The sequence below is a fragment of the Oncorhynchus gorbuscha genome, linkage group LG04, assembly GCF_021184085.1.
Source record: "Oncorhynchus gorbuscha isolate QuinsamMale2020 ecotype Even-year linkage group LG04, OgorEven_v1.0, whole genome shotgun sequence".
Classification (NCBI taxonomy): Eukaryota; Metazoa; Chordata; class Actinopteri; order Salmoniformes; family Salmonidae; genus Oncorhynchus; species Oncorhynchus gorbuscha.
In genome coordinates, this window is record NC_060176.1 from 55818498 (window position 1) to 55838050 (window position 19553).

General features: G+C 43.6%; 1 protein-coding gene across 8 annotated transcripts in view; it reads left to right on the plus strand.

The window, feature by feature from the left end:
• The first annotated feature begins 5549 nt into the window (after window positions 1–5549).
• Window positions 5550–19553, plus strand: part of LOC124034320 (vinexin-like) — a 53321-nt gene continuing 39317 nt past the window's right edge. For 2 of the 8 annotated variants that reach the window (XR_006838553.1, XM_046347341.1), the window contains exons 1-2: window positions 10430–10595; window positions 13152–13259. Coding sequence is in view for 3 of the 8 variants with exons in the window: in XM_046347341.1 (XP_046203297.1) it covers window positions 13251–13259 (9 nt within the window). In the remaining 5 variants the exon portion in view is untranslated. Of the gene's footprint in view, window positions 5676–10429; window positions 10596–13151; window positions 13260–13705; window positions 13867–19553 lie in introns of those variants that run through there. The other 6 variants (XR_006838552.1, XM_046347345.1, XM_046347340.1 and 3 more) reach the window with 6 other exon arrangements.

Below are 19553 nucleotides of genomic sequence, written 5' to 3' on the forward strand. Positions count from 1 at the left end.
TCAACAGGGCAATGACCCAAAATACACCTCCAGGCTGTGTAAGGGCTATTTGACCAAGGAGAGTGATGGAGTGCTACATCAGATGACCTGCCCTCCACAATCCCCCGACATCAACCCAATTGAGATAGTTTGGCCGCAGAGTGAAGGAACAGCAGCCAACAAGTGCTCAGCATAGGTGGAAACTGCTTCAAGTCTGTTGGAAAAGCATTCCTCATGAAGCTCGTTGTGAGAATGCCAGGAGTGTGCAAAGCTGTCATCAATTCAAAGGGTGGCTATTTTGAAGATTCCATATGTATTATTTCATAATTTTGATGTCTTCACTCTTATTCTATAATGTAGAAAATAGAAAAATAAAGAAAACCCCTTGAATGAGTAGGTGTGTCCATACGTTTGACTGGTACTGTATGTAGTACGCTAGTATGTTTTTTTTTGACACGGCCATTATCATCCGTGGTGGAGGAGAGAAAGTGTCGACTGACACACACGGTGTTTGATTTGATTTTAGCTGCAGGTGATGTGCAGGACTCGCAGGTGCTATGTTTGTAAATGAATTTGATCGTGGCTATTGAATAAATACATCTAAAACGTTTTGTTGTTAATCTGTAATACTATAGGCATAATGATTATGGCTCTAGAATGCAGGTAAAATCTGCAAAAAGCTGCACCCCCCATGTTCTTCGTGCCTTCTCTAAAATAATGGGTGCATGACACCCTTTACTGTGTACCTGAATGTGTTAATTGTTCTTCAGCATTATTGATACTCTAGAATTAAAAGCATTTACCAAAGTGTCCACTGCAATCTACATACTATAGTAGTTTCCTCTGCCACACACTCATTTCCAAACTGGGTGGGCAAGTGAGACTGCCTTTGCAACATGGGCATGGCTGCTCTTGGAGCAGACTGTGGAAACACTGATTCCTCTCCTCCAGCTGTGGGCATGTGTGTATGTGAGTGTGTGACTAAGTCTGTTAGCGTGAGCCCAGGTCTGGATTTTGAATTTGTGTATTTGTGTGGAGTGCAACCCTAGCCGTGTATGTATTGCTCTGTGTCAACCAACATTTATGAAAAAAAGGCTAGCTGGAGCTCATTTGAGCGGTTGGCTTTTGAGCCCTCACCCACTATGTGCTTAGTACTGATCGTTAAGGTTCTGACTCACTATATTCTGTTCGTCAAGAACAGTACGGATGCTCCTCAGTCCAGGACTTTAATTTATCTTTGTCACCACCACACATAGTATTAACACACAAACACATTTTGTTATTCTATCCTCATGGAGACCTAAACTTACTTTCCATTCAAAATACTATTTTCCCTAACCTCTAACCCTTCCCCTTACTATATCCCTAACCCTAACCCAAACCCTAAACCTAACTCCTAATCCTAAACGTAACTACTAACCCCTTACCCCAATTCTAACCCTAACCCCTAAATTTAACATAGCCTTTGTCCCCATGGGGACGTGGGAAGTGTTTTCCTTGTTTTACTATCCTTGTGGGGACTTTAACACACACACACACACACACACACACACACACACACACACACACACACACAAACACACACACACACACACACACACACACACACACACACACACACACACACACACACACACACACACACACACACACACACACACACACACACACACACACACTCTCTCTTCAGTTATTTAGAATGGACTTGTGGTTCTATAAATGAAGGAAACATAAACAAACAGAGAGACGGAGCTTTGTATTCGGTCCGTTACAAAAGTTGAGCCACACAAATGTACGTAGCTACAATGACGCTCCATCATTGCGTTCGCATAGTTTAGCGTGAAGAGTGTAAGGCCCATAAGATTGCAGGTCCACTGGGCGCCAGTTTAAGTAGCCTCTGTAGGCTATGTGCAGGCTACAGCGCCTCTCGTGTGAATTATTTTGTGGAATATAATAAATTGACATATTTGTAGGGCTTAGATGTATTTTTTTGTTCTGGGAAATCTGTTTTTTTAGATCAATTGTTTTATTACGTTCAAAGCAAGAAATAGGCAGAATAAATTATTAGTGGTCTCAGTCGGCATGGGTTCGAATCCGGCCCACTGTCCCTTTGACTCCCCCTCCCTCTCCCCCTATCTTCCCCTTCTTTCTACCACCGTTCTATCTCTTCAACAAAAGGAGTGGGACTGCCACCACTCCTTAAAAATACCCTTAAGAAAGAATGAATCATTGGACTAATAACAATTATATTAATTGTGAGGGCACATCCAACATAAAACATGATTATGAATCATACAAGGTAAGCTACATTGATTCATAGAACACGCACAGACCAAGCAATCATCAATAGATGCTACGCTAACTGAATCCACTATTGAAAGAGAAAAAAAATTAGAAACTAAACTCTACGGTATATGCTGAGATTCAGGTTGGAGATTTTTAGGTGAAAATGTAAAACTTCAGAGTACTTTTACGCCTCGATTACATTGCAAGTTTGCTCTTGGAGTTCCGCCAACGGATCTTGAATTTTTAAATTAATTTAGATCTCCAATACCAGTCAAATGTTTGGACATACCTACTCATTCCATGATTCTTCTTTATTTTGTACTATTTTCTACATTGTAGAAGACATCAAAACTATGAAATAACACATATGGAATCATGTAGTAACCAAAAGAGTTTTAGAGAAATCAAAATATATTTTAGATTTGAGATTCTTCAAAGTAGCCACCCTTTGCCTTCATGACAGCTTTTCATACTCTTGGCATTCTCTCAACCAACTTCATGAGGTGGAATGCATTTCAATTAACAGGTGTGTCTTGTTAAAAGTTCATTTGTGGAATTTATTTCCTTCTTTAATGAGTTTGAGCCAATCAGTTGTGTTGTGACAAGGTAGGTGTATCAGTGTAGACATTGTTTGTTGTTCTCCTGTGTAAATGTTTGTTTTTTCGTCTGTCTTTGTATATATTTCAATATATTTCAATCTCTTTTAGATATTATCTTGACCAACTTGCCCTCCAAATATACCTCTGCTGGTTTCAATCAGGTTCTCAGCAATCACTGCCTCATTGCCTGCACCCGCTAGCGGTGAAATGACCACCCCTCATCACTGCCAAATGGCCCCTAAAACACTTCTGCGAGCTGACCTTTCTAATCGACCTGGCCCGGGTATCCTGGAAGGATGTTGCCCTCATCCCGTCAGTAGATGACACTTGGTTGTTCTTTAATAGTGCTTTCCTCACCATCTTAAATAAGCATGCCTCTTTCAAAAAATGTAGAACTAAGAATAGATATAGCCCTTGGTTCACTTCAGACCTGACTGTCCTTGACCAGCACAAAAACATCCTGTGGCTGACTGCACTAGCATCGAATAGTCGGCGCGATATGCAACTTTACAGGGAAGTCAGGAACCAATACACACGATCAGTTAGGAAAGCAAAGGCTAGGTTTTCAAACAGAAATTTGCATCCTGTAGCTCTAACTCCAAAATGTTTTGGGACAATGTAAAGTCCATGGAGAATAAGAGCACCTCCTCACAGCTGCTCAATGCACTGAGGCTAGGAAACACTGTCACCACCGCTAAATCCACGATATCTCTACGCTTTCCTCCTGGCTACCCGAACCCCGGCCAACTGCTCTGCAGCTACCTGCACAAGCCTCCCCAGCTTCTCCTTCTCCCAAATCCAGATAGCAGATGTTCTGAAAGAGCTGCAAAACCTGGACCCGTACAAATCAGCTGGGCTAGACAATCTGGACCCTCTCTTTCTAAATGTCGCTCTTGGACATTTAGACTCTCTCTTTCTAGATGTCGCTCTTGCTGAGGGTGATTCCTTGATCCACCTCTATGCAGACGACACCGTTCTGTGTACATCTGGCCCTTCTTTAGACACTGTGTTAACAAACCTCCAATCGAGCTTCAATGCTGTACAACACTCATTCCGTGGTCTCCAACTACTGTTAAACACTAGTAAAAATAAATGCATGCTCTTCAACTAATTGCTAGCCGCACCCGCACCCCGACTAGCATCACTACTCTGGACGGTTCTAACTTAGAATATTTGGACAACTACAAATACCTAGGTGTCTGGCTAGCCTCTAAACTCTCCTTCCAGACTCATATTAAACATCTCCAATCCAAAATTAAATCTAGAATCGGCTTCCTATTTCGCAACAAAGCCTCCTTCGCCCATGCTGCCAAACATACCCTCGTAAAACTGACTATCCTACTGATCCTCGACTTTGGCGCTGTCATTTACAAAATAGCCTCCAACACTCTACTCACAGCAAAGTAGATGCAGTCTATCACAGTGCCATCCGTTTTGTCACCAAAGCCCCATATACCACCCACCACTGCGACCTGTATGCTGTGACAATATTGCGTTAGGAGGTAGGTGAAGGATTCAGGCGCAGGAGAGCAGAGATGTCTGAGATGTGTACTTTTAATGGGCAAGTCCACCAAATACAGGTAAGGCACAATACAAAAATCAAATGCCCTCGACAACAGAGAAACCCGTTAATCACAAAAGTGAGTGAACATTTAATGGCAACGGATATTACGCGCTGCTGCGTGTAATGATGGTGGCAGGTGTGTGTTATGAAGGACAGCCAGGCGCCCTCCAGCGCCAGAGTGGGAGAGCGGGAGCAGGCGTGACAGAAGGAGAGTGATGGAGTGCTGCAACAGATGACCTGGCCTCCACAATCACCCGACCTCAACCCAATTGAGATGGTTTGGGATGTGTTGGACCGCAGAGTGAAGGAACAGTAGCTGTATAGCACTTTGTGGCATCTGCAGATGTAAAAAGGGCTTTATAAATATATTTGATTGATTGATTATCTGGTTGGCCATGAATCAAGTGCGCATGCGCACCATACCGCTTAGAATCTTCCAGAATTTACTTACTAAACTGCCATATAGCACAATATTTTGCTGTAATAGTAACATGCACATAATGATAAATCCAACCATGCAATTATTAACTGCCAATTCTGTACTTAGGAGATGGCATGCATTAGTTACACAGGTATTAAGTTATATGTAACAAGATAACTAACACTAGCAAGGTTTCAGTAGCATGCATTAATCATAAACAACCCCCAACAATATAAAGTGCCTATTAGAATAAACACTTAAAGCTTGGTTGCAAACCAAACTTGTGTCTTTTTCTGTTGATGACTAAAAACTAGAGTGGGCAGAGCCCAAGTCCAAATGTCAATTCAAGCACCCTGATTGGCTGGAAGGACGGGCCTTTTTTACAGTTTAGTTAAGCAAATCTGAATATCTTTCTCTCAAATAGGCCTCGGACTCTGAATGGAGCACCACACTACTACTGGATTGAGCTCAAACACAAGTCTGTATATTTAGGTTGATGTGAAAATGGCCTCCTCTGTTCCTGCTCATGAAAAACAAAAGTGCGGTTCCACTGAGGCTGTGCCTGCATGGGAATTTCTATTATTTCCAGCTGCAGATGGAAACTATTACAGAGTCCCTGATGAGCTGTAGAGTGGAGTGAGGGGTGTTGCACACACACAAAACACACACACACACACACACACACACACAAGCTGAGTCACTCGCAGAAGATAAAAGACACCCTGTTGGCCAGCAGCAGTGGTTTTCTCCCTCCCTCCTTCTCTTTCTCTCTCCCTCTGTACTATACCAAGAAGACCTCTCTACTCGGCCTGCGCTGCACTGATCTGTAAGTACAACTCTCTCTGTCTGTCTCTGCTGCTCCACGCCAAGACTAAAACTCAAACAGTTCATGTTGTCAGAGTCTCCCGCTTGCTCTGGCTCTATCACCTAGAGGGCTGAAGAGATCAGGAGCGTAATGACCGGATTATACACTTGAACTGTGGGAAATGGAACTGTGTTTATCTTTAGTTCTCCATGCGTGTCAATTACTTTTCTTTCTGAACATTGTTGTGCAACAGTTGAGTGGCAGCCGAATTGTTCTCGTAGGGTTCTAACATTGTCTTAGGAAGGAGCTATCTGTCTTTGGTTGAGCAGATAGGAATCAGACCTCCTCCACGGAAAGACAGGTTTCTGATGTTGTGGCTGTTGTTTTGGGCTGAGAGCTATGCTGAATGTAACCACTTCAGTACTGCTCCACTGGTTATACTGTGCATGTTCATTTGTACATACTGTATACATGAACATGTTCATTCATTCAACACATCAGTGTTTTGTCATGATACATTTATTACCAAACGTAAAGGGATCTTAACCCATCTAAGGGCTTACAAGAACAGAAGTACATTAGGATCTTCATTTGATCTCTCTTTTGTTGCTGAGAAAAATGTATCAACCCTTACAAAAATGTCCACTAATTATAATCCACATAATAATTCACATTTCCTGTTGCTGCAGGATTACCTTACTGCTGTAGCAAACTGGCTCAAATTAAGATCTCACATCTGTATTTTAAACCATAATGTCCACTTCTATGTTTGTGGTCCCTGTTGTCTTTGTTTAGCTGGGCTCTTTATACTGGAAGTATAAAGTATCTCCTTGAGAGCTCCAAATGGATTTCCTCTTTGGGTCAACAACCACGACATGCATATCTTCATGTGTCCATTTGTCTACTCTGATACTCAGTGTGCATGAGGGCTGTGAGCTCTGGTGCTGAAAGAGAGAGGGTTCTTATCATAGCTTACCTCCCATACCAGAGGAGACAAGCATTCCCCCAGAGGAGAGTCTAATATAGGCAGAGGAATGCATGGGAATGGTTGGCTTCATCATCAGTCTGTATGGCTGATACGGTTGTGGGATGCACCGACCGCTGACCAGAGTGTTGTTTACATGCAAAGCAACAAACAACCCCTATGGTGCTGTTGTGTCCTTCTGAAAGGCATTTTAACAACACTGTCACTGTGTATATCTGTCTGTATGGGTGACGGTGATGATCATGTAGGCCAGGGGTTCCGAGCCTTTTTTCCCCAAGGCCCGCCTTTTTATTATTGCTTACTGAGTTAGCCTATATTAAAAACACCACAAACTTGATTTGGTTTAATTTGAGGGACCTATAAAATGTTGTTGTTTTATAGCTAATTTCCTGCAATTCTACTGCAATTCTATGTAGTGGTTAGCATTGGACTAGTAACCGGAAGGTTGCAAGTTCAAACCCCCGAGCTGACAAGGTACAAATCTGTCGTTCTGAACAGCCCTGAACAGGCAGTTAACCCACTGTTCCTAGGCCGTCATTGAAAATAAGAATTTATTCTTAACTGACTTGCCTGGTAAAAAAAACAAACATATTTTAATAATAATGGATAAGGAAATTCAAGTTCAGTCCCAATTTCTCCAAATAATATTCTGCTACCAAATATATTTTATTATAATAATTTATATGAACCTTCAATTTAATTATACATATTCTCTTTTATAGAAAGTGATTAGATCAATTGATAGTGACAGAGTCACACATTATATAAGATTACGTCCCAAGAGTCAAAGCATTTATTTTACTCCACAAATTTAGGTCATAGCTCCGCTTCTTAAATTATATTTCCAAGTGCATCAGAGCTGTGTCTTTCTCTGGCATTTTACAGCTTTTTAAAATGTAATTTATCCATTATTTTACCAGGTAAGTTGATTGAGAACACGTTCTCATTTGCAGCAACAACCTGGGGAATAGTTACAGGGGAGAGGAGGGGGATGAATGAGCCAATTGTGAACTGTGGATTATTAGGTGACTGTGATGGTTTTAGGGTCAGACTGGGAATTTCGCCAGGACACCAGGGTTAACACCCCTACTCTTACGATAAGTGCCATGGGACCTTTAATGAACTTAGAGAGTCAGGACACCCATTTAACATCCCATCCAAAAGACAGCACCCTACACAGGGCAATGTCCCCAATCACTGCTCTGGGGTACTGGGATATTCTTTTTAGACCTGCGGAAAGAGTGCCTTCCACTGACCCTTCAACACCACTTCCAGCAGCATCTGGTCTCCCATCCAGGGACTGACCAGGACCAACCCTGCTTAGCTTCAGAAGCAAGCCAGCAGTGGTTTGCAGGGTGGTTTGCTGCTGGCATGTTTCTGGCCTAAAGCATTGTGGAATTATACATCGTTTTAGCTCGGTATATACACATTTGTGAATTATTATGATGATGATTATTATTACATTTTTCTCAAGGAAGGTCCCGCCCCCTAGGTTGGGAACCCCCTGATGTAGGCAAAGGTCACATAAGAAAGAAAACAGATGAACTGACAGTTCTTTCACTTTATTGGATGTCTTTCAGTGTTAAGCAATATTTAGTTACATTAAACTCTTAGTTATTAAATCTCTCTAAAATATGAATGCCTGATTGAAACCAAATGCCTTGTTTTATAGGCAGTTTGTTTCCAAATGCATGATGAATGTTCAGATAGTTTAGTGCTTCACTGGGAAATGTTTTCCCCAACCAGTAGAAAAAGTACCCAGCCGTTAGCCATCATCAAGTTAGGTAGTTGACTGTTATTTAACAGAGCTTTCTGTCATGATGTATTCCCTCACTTGGTACGGTCTTTGGTTGTTGCATGGGATTTTAATGACCCATGCAATGGGTATGATTGCTTCATAGAAACATACGGAACATATTGGAACATACCACAGAGACAGAACAGGGTTTGAATGTGTTTGAAAGTTGAAAGTTGCTAGGCGGGATTTACTACTCTGGCACAGAGCTGAGAGTTGCTAAGGTTGATTCATTAGAATCCCACCACTGTTACAAATACCACACTATGGACTCGGCGGGACAGTGGAAAAAACAGGCTACAGTTCCCATCCCTCCAAATATAATATTTATCACTGGAGGGAGGTACAGACAAAATGACAGTGATGGAAAGAGAAATGTGTATGGGAGAGAAGAAGAGAGGGAGGGGGGAGTGTGTTTGTGAGAGAGGTGCTGGGTCTTCGGCCAAAGCAGCAATCACCTCTTGCACCTCATTGAGCCACAGAGTGACAGGGTGTAGGATTGGGTCACAGCGGGGGACTGTGCCGGCCTGACTAGTCTAACTGGGCCCTATAGCCTCTTCCACTACAGCACAAACTATCCAGAAGCGTTCCTTCTTCTAGGGGTGAAAAACAACATTTTCCTTTGGCAAAAACAATCTCTGGAGCAGCGGTGCAGACTCAGTAAATGGACGCTGCCTGGTATTTGCCTGAGTTTCACTGTCCCAAGCCAGACCGCTGAATTATTCAAAGAGAGCTGACTCCTTCGATTCCATCCTGAAACTCTCCGAGGCATGGGGCTTGCACACACACACACACACACACACACACACACACACACACACACACACACACACACACACACACACACACACACACACACACACACACACACACACACACACACACACACACACACACACACACACACACACACACACACACACACACACACACACACACACACACACAGCTTACAGAATAATGTCTATTTTTTAGCTGGTGTGACTGGTTAAAAGGTTAAAGTGCAATAAAGGTGAGTGTACTACCTGCAATGTGAAACATGTAAAGGCTAACTCAGTACCTGAGACATATGAGACAGAAACAGTTATGTCAGCATGTAAATCATCAGGTTTGTATCATGTTTCTCTCCATTGGCAAACACTGCAGACAACCTGGAAAACCTAGTTCTAATTTGCCATGTATGGTAGCGAGAACAACTGAGGAATTTGAGAGCATGCGCTTCACTCTGCTTGTAGTTTAACACTGTGTAGTTCCGTTTACTGTATTCTCTCATGTACTTGTTCTATGGTCTGTATGCTCCAAGGGCTACATATTATATGAAAGGCAATCTAGATATCTGAATACATAATGTCTGGATTATTCTGTATATCAGCTGTCAGTGGTTGAAGCAAATTCAAATGGATTCACCTCCACTCACATATAGTTTCTCTCTAGTCATCGTGCCCCTCAGTCTAAGCTGTTGTAGCTGGATATAAATGATCTGGGGAAGGGCAGGGGATGTGAGAAAGACAAGCTCTGTATGTCTATCTGTCTGTCTGTGTCTGAGTGAGTGAGTCAAGTGGTGGGTCCAGTGTCAGTGCGATCCATGGGGGTTGACCACCTCAAAGACTAATGATGTCAGGGGACCCTCAGAGAACCCTCCTGGACTGAGAGAGTTATTTTTCTCCCCTCCTCTTCACTCCCGTCTCTCTTTAACTGGAAAGAGACCTGGCCTGTATGTGCCCCCAGAAAAGACACAAACAGCAGCACAAAAGAGAGGGAGTCATGGGAGAGAAAGAGAGAGTGGGTGATAGAGAGAGGGGCAGTGTGGGGTATTGGGGAGGTGGAGGTGATTAACTATTTGCATTCCCCTTTGGTTAACCCTGCACTGTATGAAATATCACTACGATGAGCACTCTTCATTGAAGAAGCCCGCGCTGACAAGCCAAGAGGAGGGTGCCTTTTGAACAGGGTCCAGGGGTTGCCACGGCAATGCCTGTCAACCGGGAAGTCCTTCACAGGAGGAGGTAGTCGAGAGATAGAGAGAGAGAGAGAGAGAGGGAGAGGCAGTGAGTGAGTGAGGTCGTAGAGTGGGACTGCCCACAACATATTGGGCTTACATGCATCACGGAGAAGATAGAACTTTGAGAGGTGTGGTGTTCCCTGGGATTCTTTATCAGAGGTGAGTAGCCTAAACTTTTCCCATGCTGAAGAAGTAGGATGAAATAACTTTAGATACACTTGTCAACATAGCCAGATATTTTACACAATAACTAACTATGTGATCATGGGGCTGTGGTAGGTTCCGCTTTGCTCTGTTTTTATTGAAGGGTTGAGTAACCTGCCTGTTTGCCTATCTGCTCTGGGCTTATTTGCTTGCTTCACAGGATTAGTGCAGCAGACTTTCCCAGGAATTTGTCAGTGTTTTTTTAAAAGAGACTCAGCAAACTGAGAGGATGGTCACACAGCGAGATCCAGTACAGCATAGTGTACCTGAAGTTACGGCTGTCTCATTCTGACAGAAGAAGGCTATTTTATTCTGCTACCCTCAGTGATGAGGTCTGTGCTGTGAACTGTCCTAGAGAAACAGTCTTAGTTGTGGTTTGTGAATGAGTGGAGGAGAGGGCAGCTCTGATGCACCCCTGCCACATTACAGGAACACAGAGGGTGTGAATGAGAGAAGGGTAATGCCCTTAACACAGGGCTCCTTGGCCTTCTGGCTCCAGACATGTTCACCCTTCATCTTGGGGCTTATTGTGGATGTCAGGAGGATTTCTATACCCTGCACGGATCCTCTTTGAGCTCTCCTGAAATCTCTTGCTCCATCACCACAGCCTATACTCACTCTGCTTTGCATATATACAAAAAAGCTACCCATATGGCTGTGTGAGTGTTTTTGTGTGCCCTGTGATGGCATATTTGCCTACACTGTGTAAGGTTGTGATTGTTCTTTTGTAGTTGTGTAAGGGCTGAACTATCTTGCATAGCACTGCGTGAGCTCTAATATCAAATCAAATCAAATCATATCAAATTTATTTATATAGCCCTTCGTACATCAGCTGATATCTCAAAGTGCTGTACAGAAACCCAGCCTAAAACCCCAAACAGCAAACAATGCAGGTGTAAAAGCACGGTGGCTAGGAAAAACTCCCTAGAAAGGCCAAAACCTAGGAAGAAACCTAGAGAGGAACCGGGCTATGTGGGGTGGCCAGTCCTCTTCTGGCTGTGCCAGGTAGAGATTATAACAGAACATGACCAAGATGTTCAAATGTTCATAAATGACCAGCATGGTCAAATAATAATAAGGCAGAACAGTTGAAACTGGAGCAGCAGCACAGTCAGGTGGACTGGGGACAGCAAGGAGCCATCATGTCAGGTAGTCCTGGGGCACGGTCCTAGGGCTCAGGTCCTCCGAGAGAGAGAAAGAAAGAGAGAATTAGAGAGAGCATATGTGGGGTGGCCAGTCCTCTTCTGGCTGTGCCGGGTGGAGATTATAACAGAACGTGGCCAAGATGTTCAAATGTTCATAAATGACCAGCATGGTTGAATAATAGTAAGGCAGAACAGTTGAAACTGGAGCAGGAGCATGGCCAGGTGGACTGGGGACAGCAAGGAGTCCTCATGTCAGGTAGTCCTGGGACATGGTCCTAGGGCCCAGGCCAGTTGAAACTGGAGCAGCAGCATGGCCAGGTGGACTGGGGACAGCAAGGAGTCATCATGTCAGGTAGTCCTGGGGCATGGTCCTAGGGCTCAGGTCCTCCGAGAGAGAGAAAGAAAGAGAGAAGGAGAGAATTAGAGAACACACACTTAGATTCACACAGGACACCGAATAGGACAGGAGAAGTACTCCAGATAAACAAACTGACCCTAGCCCCCCGACACATAAACTACTGCAGCATAAATACTGGAGGCTGAGACAGGAGGGGTCAGGAGACACTGTGGCCCCATCCGAGGACACCCCCGGACAGGGCCAAACAGGAAGGATATAATATGAGTACAGTAACCTCCCTGAAATCTCCAATCCCTCTCTAGTCCAATCCCTCTCTAGTTCAGCAGTCATATTATTATTGGACCCCTCAAAGTGAGGCTGTATAGTGTCTCTATTGACAAGTGACACGGAAGCCCTGGCTCCCCCAAGCAGCAGGCTGAGAGGAGGGAGCACCATACAAGGAGGCAGAATAGTTTCTTTCTGATAAATGTGTGTATCCCTCAATAAGCGCATGTAATAAACAGGACGGGTCCAGGTCCTTGTATGGTCTAATGGCAATGTGTTCACATGTGCCAAGTTGCAGTCTGGAGACAAGGCAGTAGTGTGTGATTAACCTTTAGAGAACATCTTTATAATAACAACCTGATGATGAGTCACCCCTCAGGTTTTTGAAAAAGATCAGATTGTTTGTGATAATCTTCCAACATCCTGTTCAAGTAAAAACATACTAATGATCATTTCAGGTTTATTGCTTTCTTACGTAATTTATCCCCTGGAATTTACTACATTGTGTGAGATTATGTGATAAGGCATTACCTGCCTCCCACTCATCTGGAGAGTAGGAGTGTAGTAGACATGAGTGTTGTTTCCCCCCAAAAATGAAGCATCTCCATTAAAGGATAGAGATGATGTTATGCGGCCTGATATTAAGGAAAGGCCGGACGTTTTTAGGACCTGTATAGCACTACAAACAAAATCACCACCTTAAGCAAACATGTCTGTGTTTTGGTTGGTCTGTGTCCTTAATAGTCTAACACTGAGCAGGACTTCTCATGGCTGGGAACAACATTATGGAGCCAATGATTAACCTGCTCTTTCTGCTCAGCACAGCCCTGCACACAGAAACCAATGGAAGAGGTCAGTCATAGAAATACAATCAATATGTCACTAGGTTGGTTAGTTGTGTGCACTTTTTTAAGGGTCAAATCGAGTTATCCATAAAGTGACTTTGCACACCAATTCACTATACTGACGCTATGCTACTACCTTGTACTGTACTTTTGGTAATACACCTCATTATGATGGATTTATGTCACATAACGTCAAATGTTTGTATCACTGTACCAATTGTTGAGTTCCGCCCATTCTCTTTCAAGCTGAAACATATTTCCCTGATGTTTGGTATGAGGACAATATAAGGGAAAGTTTAGCTATTGTTACTTCACCTGGCCTTAGACACTCCCTCTACTCAGGCGGGGCTCTGGCAGGCTGCCTGTTGTGGTGGATACTGTTGGTAGCAGAGGTTCTACAACTCATAAGGTGTCATTTGTGGCTGTCCTGACAACCATACTTCCTGGGATAACAATGCAGTGGAGGAGATTAGAGCTGGACCCAGTCACAGAAAACCTCCTACCACAGACAGGAGGAGGAGAGGTCTGGGTGACAATGCATAGATAAACATAGAGTGCCAACTCATTTTTCACAAGATCATCCTGATGCAACACTTGACTCAAAAACACAGCTGGTGAGAGAAATCCTGTTGTGAAACACTTTCTTGTAATAACAATTATTTTTTGGGCTTCCAGATTAGAGTTAATATATTAAAAGTTTCCCTGTAAGTTACCGGCGAAGATGAAAGCTAATATAGTCATGGCTTTGTTGTAAGTTCTATTTCAAATAATTGCTCGGTTATTCAGAATGGGTAGCGCCTTCATTGGGCGTGGTCAATAAGGAACTAATTTCATGATAGACAGGAGCAACAGACAGACAGGAGCAACAGCCAATAGGGGGGACCCCACTCCTTTCTAACGCGCTGTTGCTCCATCACACCTCACTTGGTTCTTCCTTATGAGGTCAAAATACTTCTGAATACTCTCTTCGGGATCCGCTACTTCTCCGTTTTGGACTGTTTTGTTCCGGAACCTATTTAGCCGGATCCAGTACATTATGTAACATTATTTAGCAATAAACAATTTGAATAAAAACATGTTCATTGGAGTTGCCTCCTGATTAATTGGTTTGCGCAAGATTGTAACCGCTGTTTGAGACCAATGTGTGGCTGTGGCTTTGTAAGAAGTGTGCCCGGTATCTCTCACAGAACTAGAATGAGATTCACTTTATATATCTCACATCTCATATATATCACTTCTTCATTTATTTCCTTATACAAGCATATACGCGCGAAGGAGCAGAGCACCCCTGACAAATTGAAATACATTTACTAAAGTTATAGAATTACTGTTGTCTGTTCAGAAAGAAATTCAATAATTCAGAATACCCTACTGCACCACGAGAAGGCTTATTATATAACCACCGACTATCAATAGCTTCTTTAAAACATGTGCCTAGCTATGGATTGTGTGTAGCCCAATAACAAGGCTCAGTTTACAGTTGGGAATGCACGGCAAATCTGTCAGTGAACAGCATGCAGACAAGACAGGCCTTTGGCAATATTTCAAAGACAATCGTGGGAAAAAAACAGTTTGGAAAGTAAATGGCTCCTGCTGAAATGACAAGACAAATCTGTCTGTAGAGGCTGCCAAAATATTATATCAAATTCCAAATATTGTTTTACAAAGTAAAGCGAGAGAGAGATTGCCTTTTGGCACGAGCGCATCGGCCATCACCAGCGAGTAAGCCGTGCATCATTGGGTGAGTCATTGAAACTGAAAGGCATGTTTAGGACTACAATTTCCTCCTCATATTGTAGTTTACAATATGCGTCTCCACACACCTAGGCATAGGCTAATGATGGATTCAAGACAGGGTCGTTTTTGTTGATCTCAGATTCTCAGTTTGTCAGTGTCAAAGTAGCCTGTCATTTCGATTATTTCTGCTGTATTAAAACCTCTTTAGGATTTTCAATTTTTGTCTAAAATGATATACCCAAATCTAACTGCCTGTAGCTCAGGCCATGAAGCAAGGATATGCATATTCTTGGTACCATTTGAAAGGAAACACTTTGAAGTTTGTGGAAATGTAGGATAATATAACACAATAGATCTGGTAAAAGATAATACAAAGAAAAAAACAACTGTTCTTTTGTAATTTTTTCGTACCATCTTTGAAATGCAAGAGAAAGGCCAAAATGTATTATTCCAGCCCAGGTGCAATTTAGATTTTGGCCACTAGATGGCAGGAGTGTATGTGCAAGGTTTTAGACTGATCTAATGAACCATTGCATTTCTGTTTGTATCAAGACTGCCCAAATGTGCCTAATTTGTTTATTAATAACATTTCATGTTCAAAATTGTGCACACTCATAGCATGGTATTATTTCCCAGTAATAGCTACTGTAAATTGGACAGTGCAGTTAGATTAACAAGAATTTAAGCTTTCTGCCAATATCAGATATGTCTATGTCCTGGGAAGTTTTCTTGTTACTTACAACCTCATGCTAATCGCCTATCTTAGCTCCAAAATTAGATCCTCCCAAAGTCTCCAGTCATGTAAAATCCTGTACAATTGCATGAAATGCGTTTAGAAAAGGCCACGTTTCCCAGACCCCAGGCTACTAAAAATGTGTGTACAACTTCCATAAGTGCCTCTACTCCACTGCTCTATGCCACTATGCAAATGTGATTATATGCATGCAATGCTTTATTTTAAAGGTTTCATTTTCTTCGTGCATTCTGGTACCTCAGAGAACTCCTCAGGTCACCCCCCTCTCGTACTCACTTTTTGTTCCGGCACCTCCCAATTTACAAATTAAGCACGGGGGAGCAGTTGCCACAAAGCACTGTACCTGTTCCGTGCACAAACACTGCCTTTTCAATAAACAAATACCACTGTTGCACACAAGATTCTTGCCAAGGGCACAGAACATGAGTATAACCAAAAGGTGAATCCCTATAATGCCACCAGAGGGGCGCTACGGTCCGTAGCCATTTTGCCACAAGTGTGGAGAACTGGTGCAAATATGCAGTCTTGCCCATGGTTACCAAGGGTTAAGTTTGACAGAAGACCACCTGTTTTTATCAGAATAGTGTTGTCAGTAGCGAGCGCAACTCGGCTCAAATACTAGAGCAGGAAATCTCCTCTCTTTTCACCTAAAGGGCTATCAGAGTAATACCAGCAGATGAAAGCCAACTAGGCTTCTACACTCGTTACATTTTGGTTAACAAAAGGACCTACGGGTCCTCAGCAGCTATTTTAAAAAGCTCACGTTCTGTATGCTTATGCACAACGTGCTGTTTTGCTCCATTTGTCAAAGTGAAGGGTTCACTACAGTTGATCTGCAGGATGCCTATTTTCAAATCAACATTTTGCCAGCACACAGGAGATTTCTCAGGTTCGCCTTTCAGGTCCAGCCCTATGAGTATCAGCCTTTCACTAGCCCCACTGACTTTCAGCAAATGTGTGGATGTGGCACTGACCCCTCTGAGGTCCAGGGGGCTCAGAATCTCTGCCTACATAGACGGTTACCTGCTCTGTACCCAGACACAGCAGCAAGCAGTGAGAAATACAGCTATCCTTACAACCCTCACAGAGCTAGATTTCACGATCAATCAGATAAGAGCTGTTTGGTGCCCACACAGATCATAGAATATCTTGCAGGAAGAATAAATTATAATTTGTTCTAGGCCACCCTATTGGAAAGGCGAGTCACTGCGTTTTGCCAGGGCATCTCCATGTTCAGACTTGGGCATACGGTCACGCTCAAAAACGTGTCTCCGTTTATTGGGTTTGATGGCCTCCACCATATCAATAGTCCCGCTGGAGTGGAACAATACCGCAATGGGTCCTGTTCGTATGTCTGTGTTATCTTCGTCACCTCCATCACAAGATAAAAGCATCCCTACCATGAGTTTCGCCACTGGAGGGATCCCTAGATCTTAGTCAAAGGCACTCCTCTAGGGGTAGTGTCTGCAAGGAAAGGGTGTGACGACAGACGCATCTATCACAGGGCAGAGCAGTGAATGGATTGTGGCCTCCACAACTCCGTGTTACTCACATAAACTACCTTGAGTTGCTTACAGTGCTTCTGTATATTGGAAGCTTCAGCCCTTTGTAGTGGCCCAAATATGGGAGAAATACTTGTAAGGACGGCTGTCCCTAGTTCTCTTCACATCGCGTGGAAACGCGCACTGCCAGTTGTTATTTTCAATGGAAAATGACAATGTGCCAATGGGGGTGGATGCGCTAGCGTACCCATGGCCAAGGGGACAGCTTTACATGTTTCCCCCTCTCAGTCTTTACCTTCCCCCTCTAGCCAGAGTTAGGGAACAGAGGTTGTCTCTTATCCCGGTAGCCCCCCGATGGCCAGGACGGCTGTGGTTAAGTAGAGATTATTTTACACGGGGAGATTTTCCATCCTCATCTAGACACCCTGGTACTCGGGCCTGTCCCATGAGAGGATGAATCTTAATGCAACAGGCCTACTGCTTAGGTTTGTTGAAATTATTCAAAGCACTTGGGCCCCTTCTATGCGTTCACTGTATGATATCAAGTTGCGTGTGTTTAAGAGCAGGAACTGGCCATTCCCTTTCAGTGTTCTGTTTCAGAGGTACTTTGCTTACGGGAGGGGCTTCTGGACAGGGAGAAGGTTTACTCCACTGTTAAAGTCTATCTGGCATCCATCTCTGCCATATACTGTATACTTCAACAACAACACAGTGGGAAATCATCCCCTTATCTGTCGTTTTATGAAGGGTGCACATTACTTACGTCTGTTGTCCAAACAGCTCGTCCCAACTTGGGACCTATCTGTTGTACTTGAGGCTATGTCTCAGTCGTTGTTTGAGACGAGACACTGGAAAGTGCAGATATGAGACTTCTCTCATTCAAAACTGTCTTACTTTTAGTCATTAAATCCGCAAAGCAAGCGGTAGATCTGCACACACTGTCAGTTCACCCCTCTTGCCTGGGTTTTCCCACGGGGATAGAAACCTAACCCCTCTTTTGTGCCTAACGTTAGTAGAGCTTATCATTGCCTTACTTTGGAGCTATCAGTATTTCACCCTGCGCCATTTTCCTCTCTGGAGGAAGAGCGGCTCCGCTGTTTGCATCCAGCAGTGGAGGCTCGTGGGAGGAGCTATAGGAGGATGAGCTCTTTGTAATGGCTGGAATGGAATAAAGGAACGGAGTCAAACATGTGGTTTTCATATGTTTGATGTGTTTGATATCGTTCCAGTTACTACATTCTAACCATTACAATGAGCCTGTCCTCCTATAGCCCCTCCCACCAGCCTCCACTGGTGTCCAGTAAAGGCTTTACGACGAGAGCCCTGAGAAAAGCGACTAGCTCTTTAACTCTTGGGCACTCTCCCACACAGTGAGGCCCATTTCTCACCAGCGTTCATCACATTGGACACAGTGACTGAGTTCATCAGGAATTGTGCAGGGGATGTTGTTCCCATTGTGACTATTAAAACCTACCCAAACCAAAAACCTTGGATAGATGGCAGCATTCGAACAAAACTGAAAGCATGGACCACCGCAATTAACCACAGCATGGGAATATGGTTGAATACCAACAGTGTAGTGATTCCCTCCATAAGGCAATCGAACAGGCAGACTGTCAGGACAGAGACGAAGTCTCAATTCAACGGCTCAGTCACAATTCAATGGCCCAGACATGAGTGGACACTGACATCTTGCTCCGGACAAGCTAAACACCTTCTTCGCCCACTTTGAGGATAACACAGTGCCACCGACACCCCTGCTCCCAAGGACTGTGGGGTCCTTCGCCGTGATAGTTCCAAAGTAAGACATTTAAGCATGTTAACTCTCGCAAGGTGGCCGGCCCAGATGGCCGTGTCCCCTGAGCATGCGCAGACCATCTGGCTAGAGTGTTTACAGACAAATTCAATCTCTCCTTATCCTAGTCTGCTGTCCCCACTTGCTTCAAGATGTCCACCATTGTTCCTGTAACCAAGAAAGCAAAGGTAACTGAAGTAAATGACTATCACCCCGTAGCATTCACTTCTGTCATCATGAAGTGCTTTGAGAGGCTAGTTAAGGATCATATCACCTCTACCTTACCTGACACCCTAGACCTACTTCAATTTGCATACCACCCCAATAGATCCACAGATGATGTAATCGCCATCGCACTGCCCCATCCATCTGGACAAGAGGAATACCTATGTGCAAATGGTGTTCATTGACTATAGCTCAGCCTTTCTACACCATAGTACCCTCCAAGCTCATCATTATGCTCTGGGCCCAGGGTCTGAACCCCACCCTGTGCAACTGGGTCCTGGACTTCCT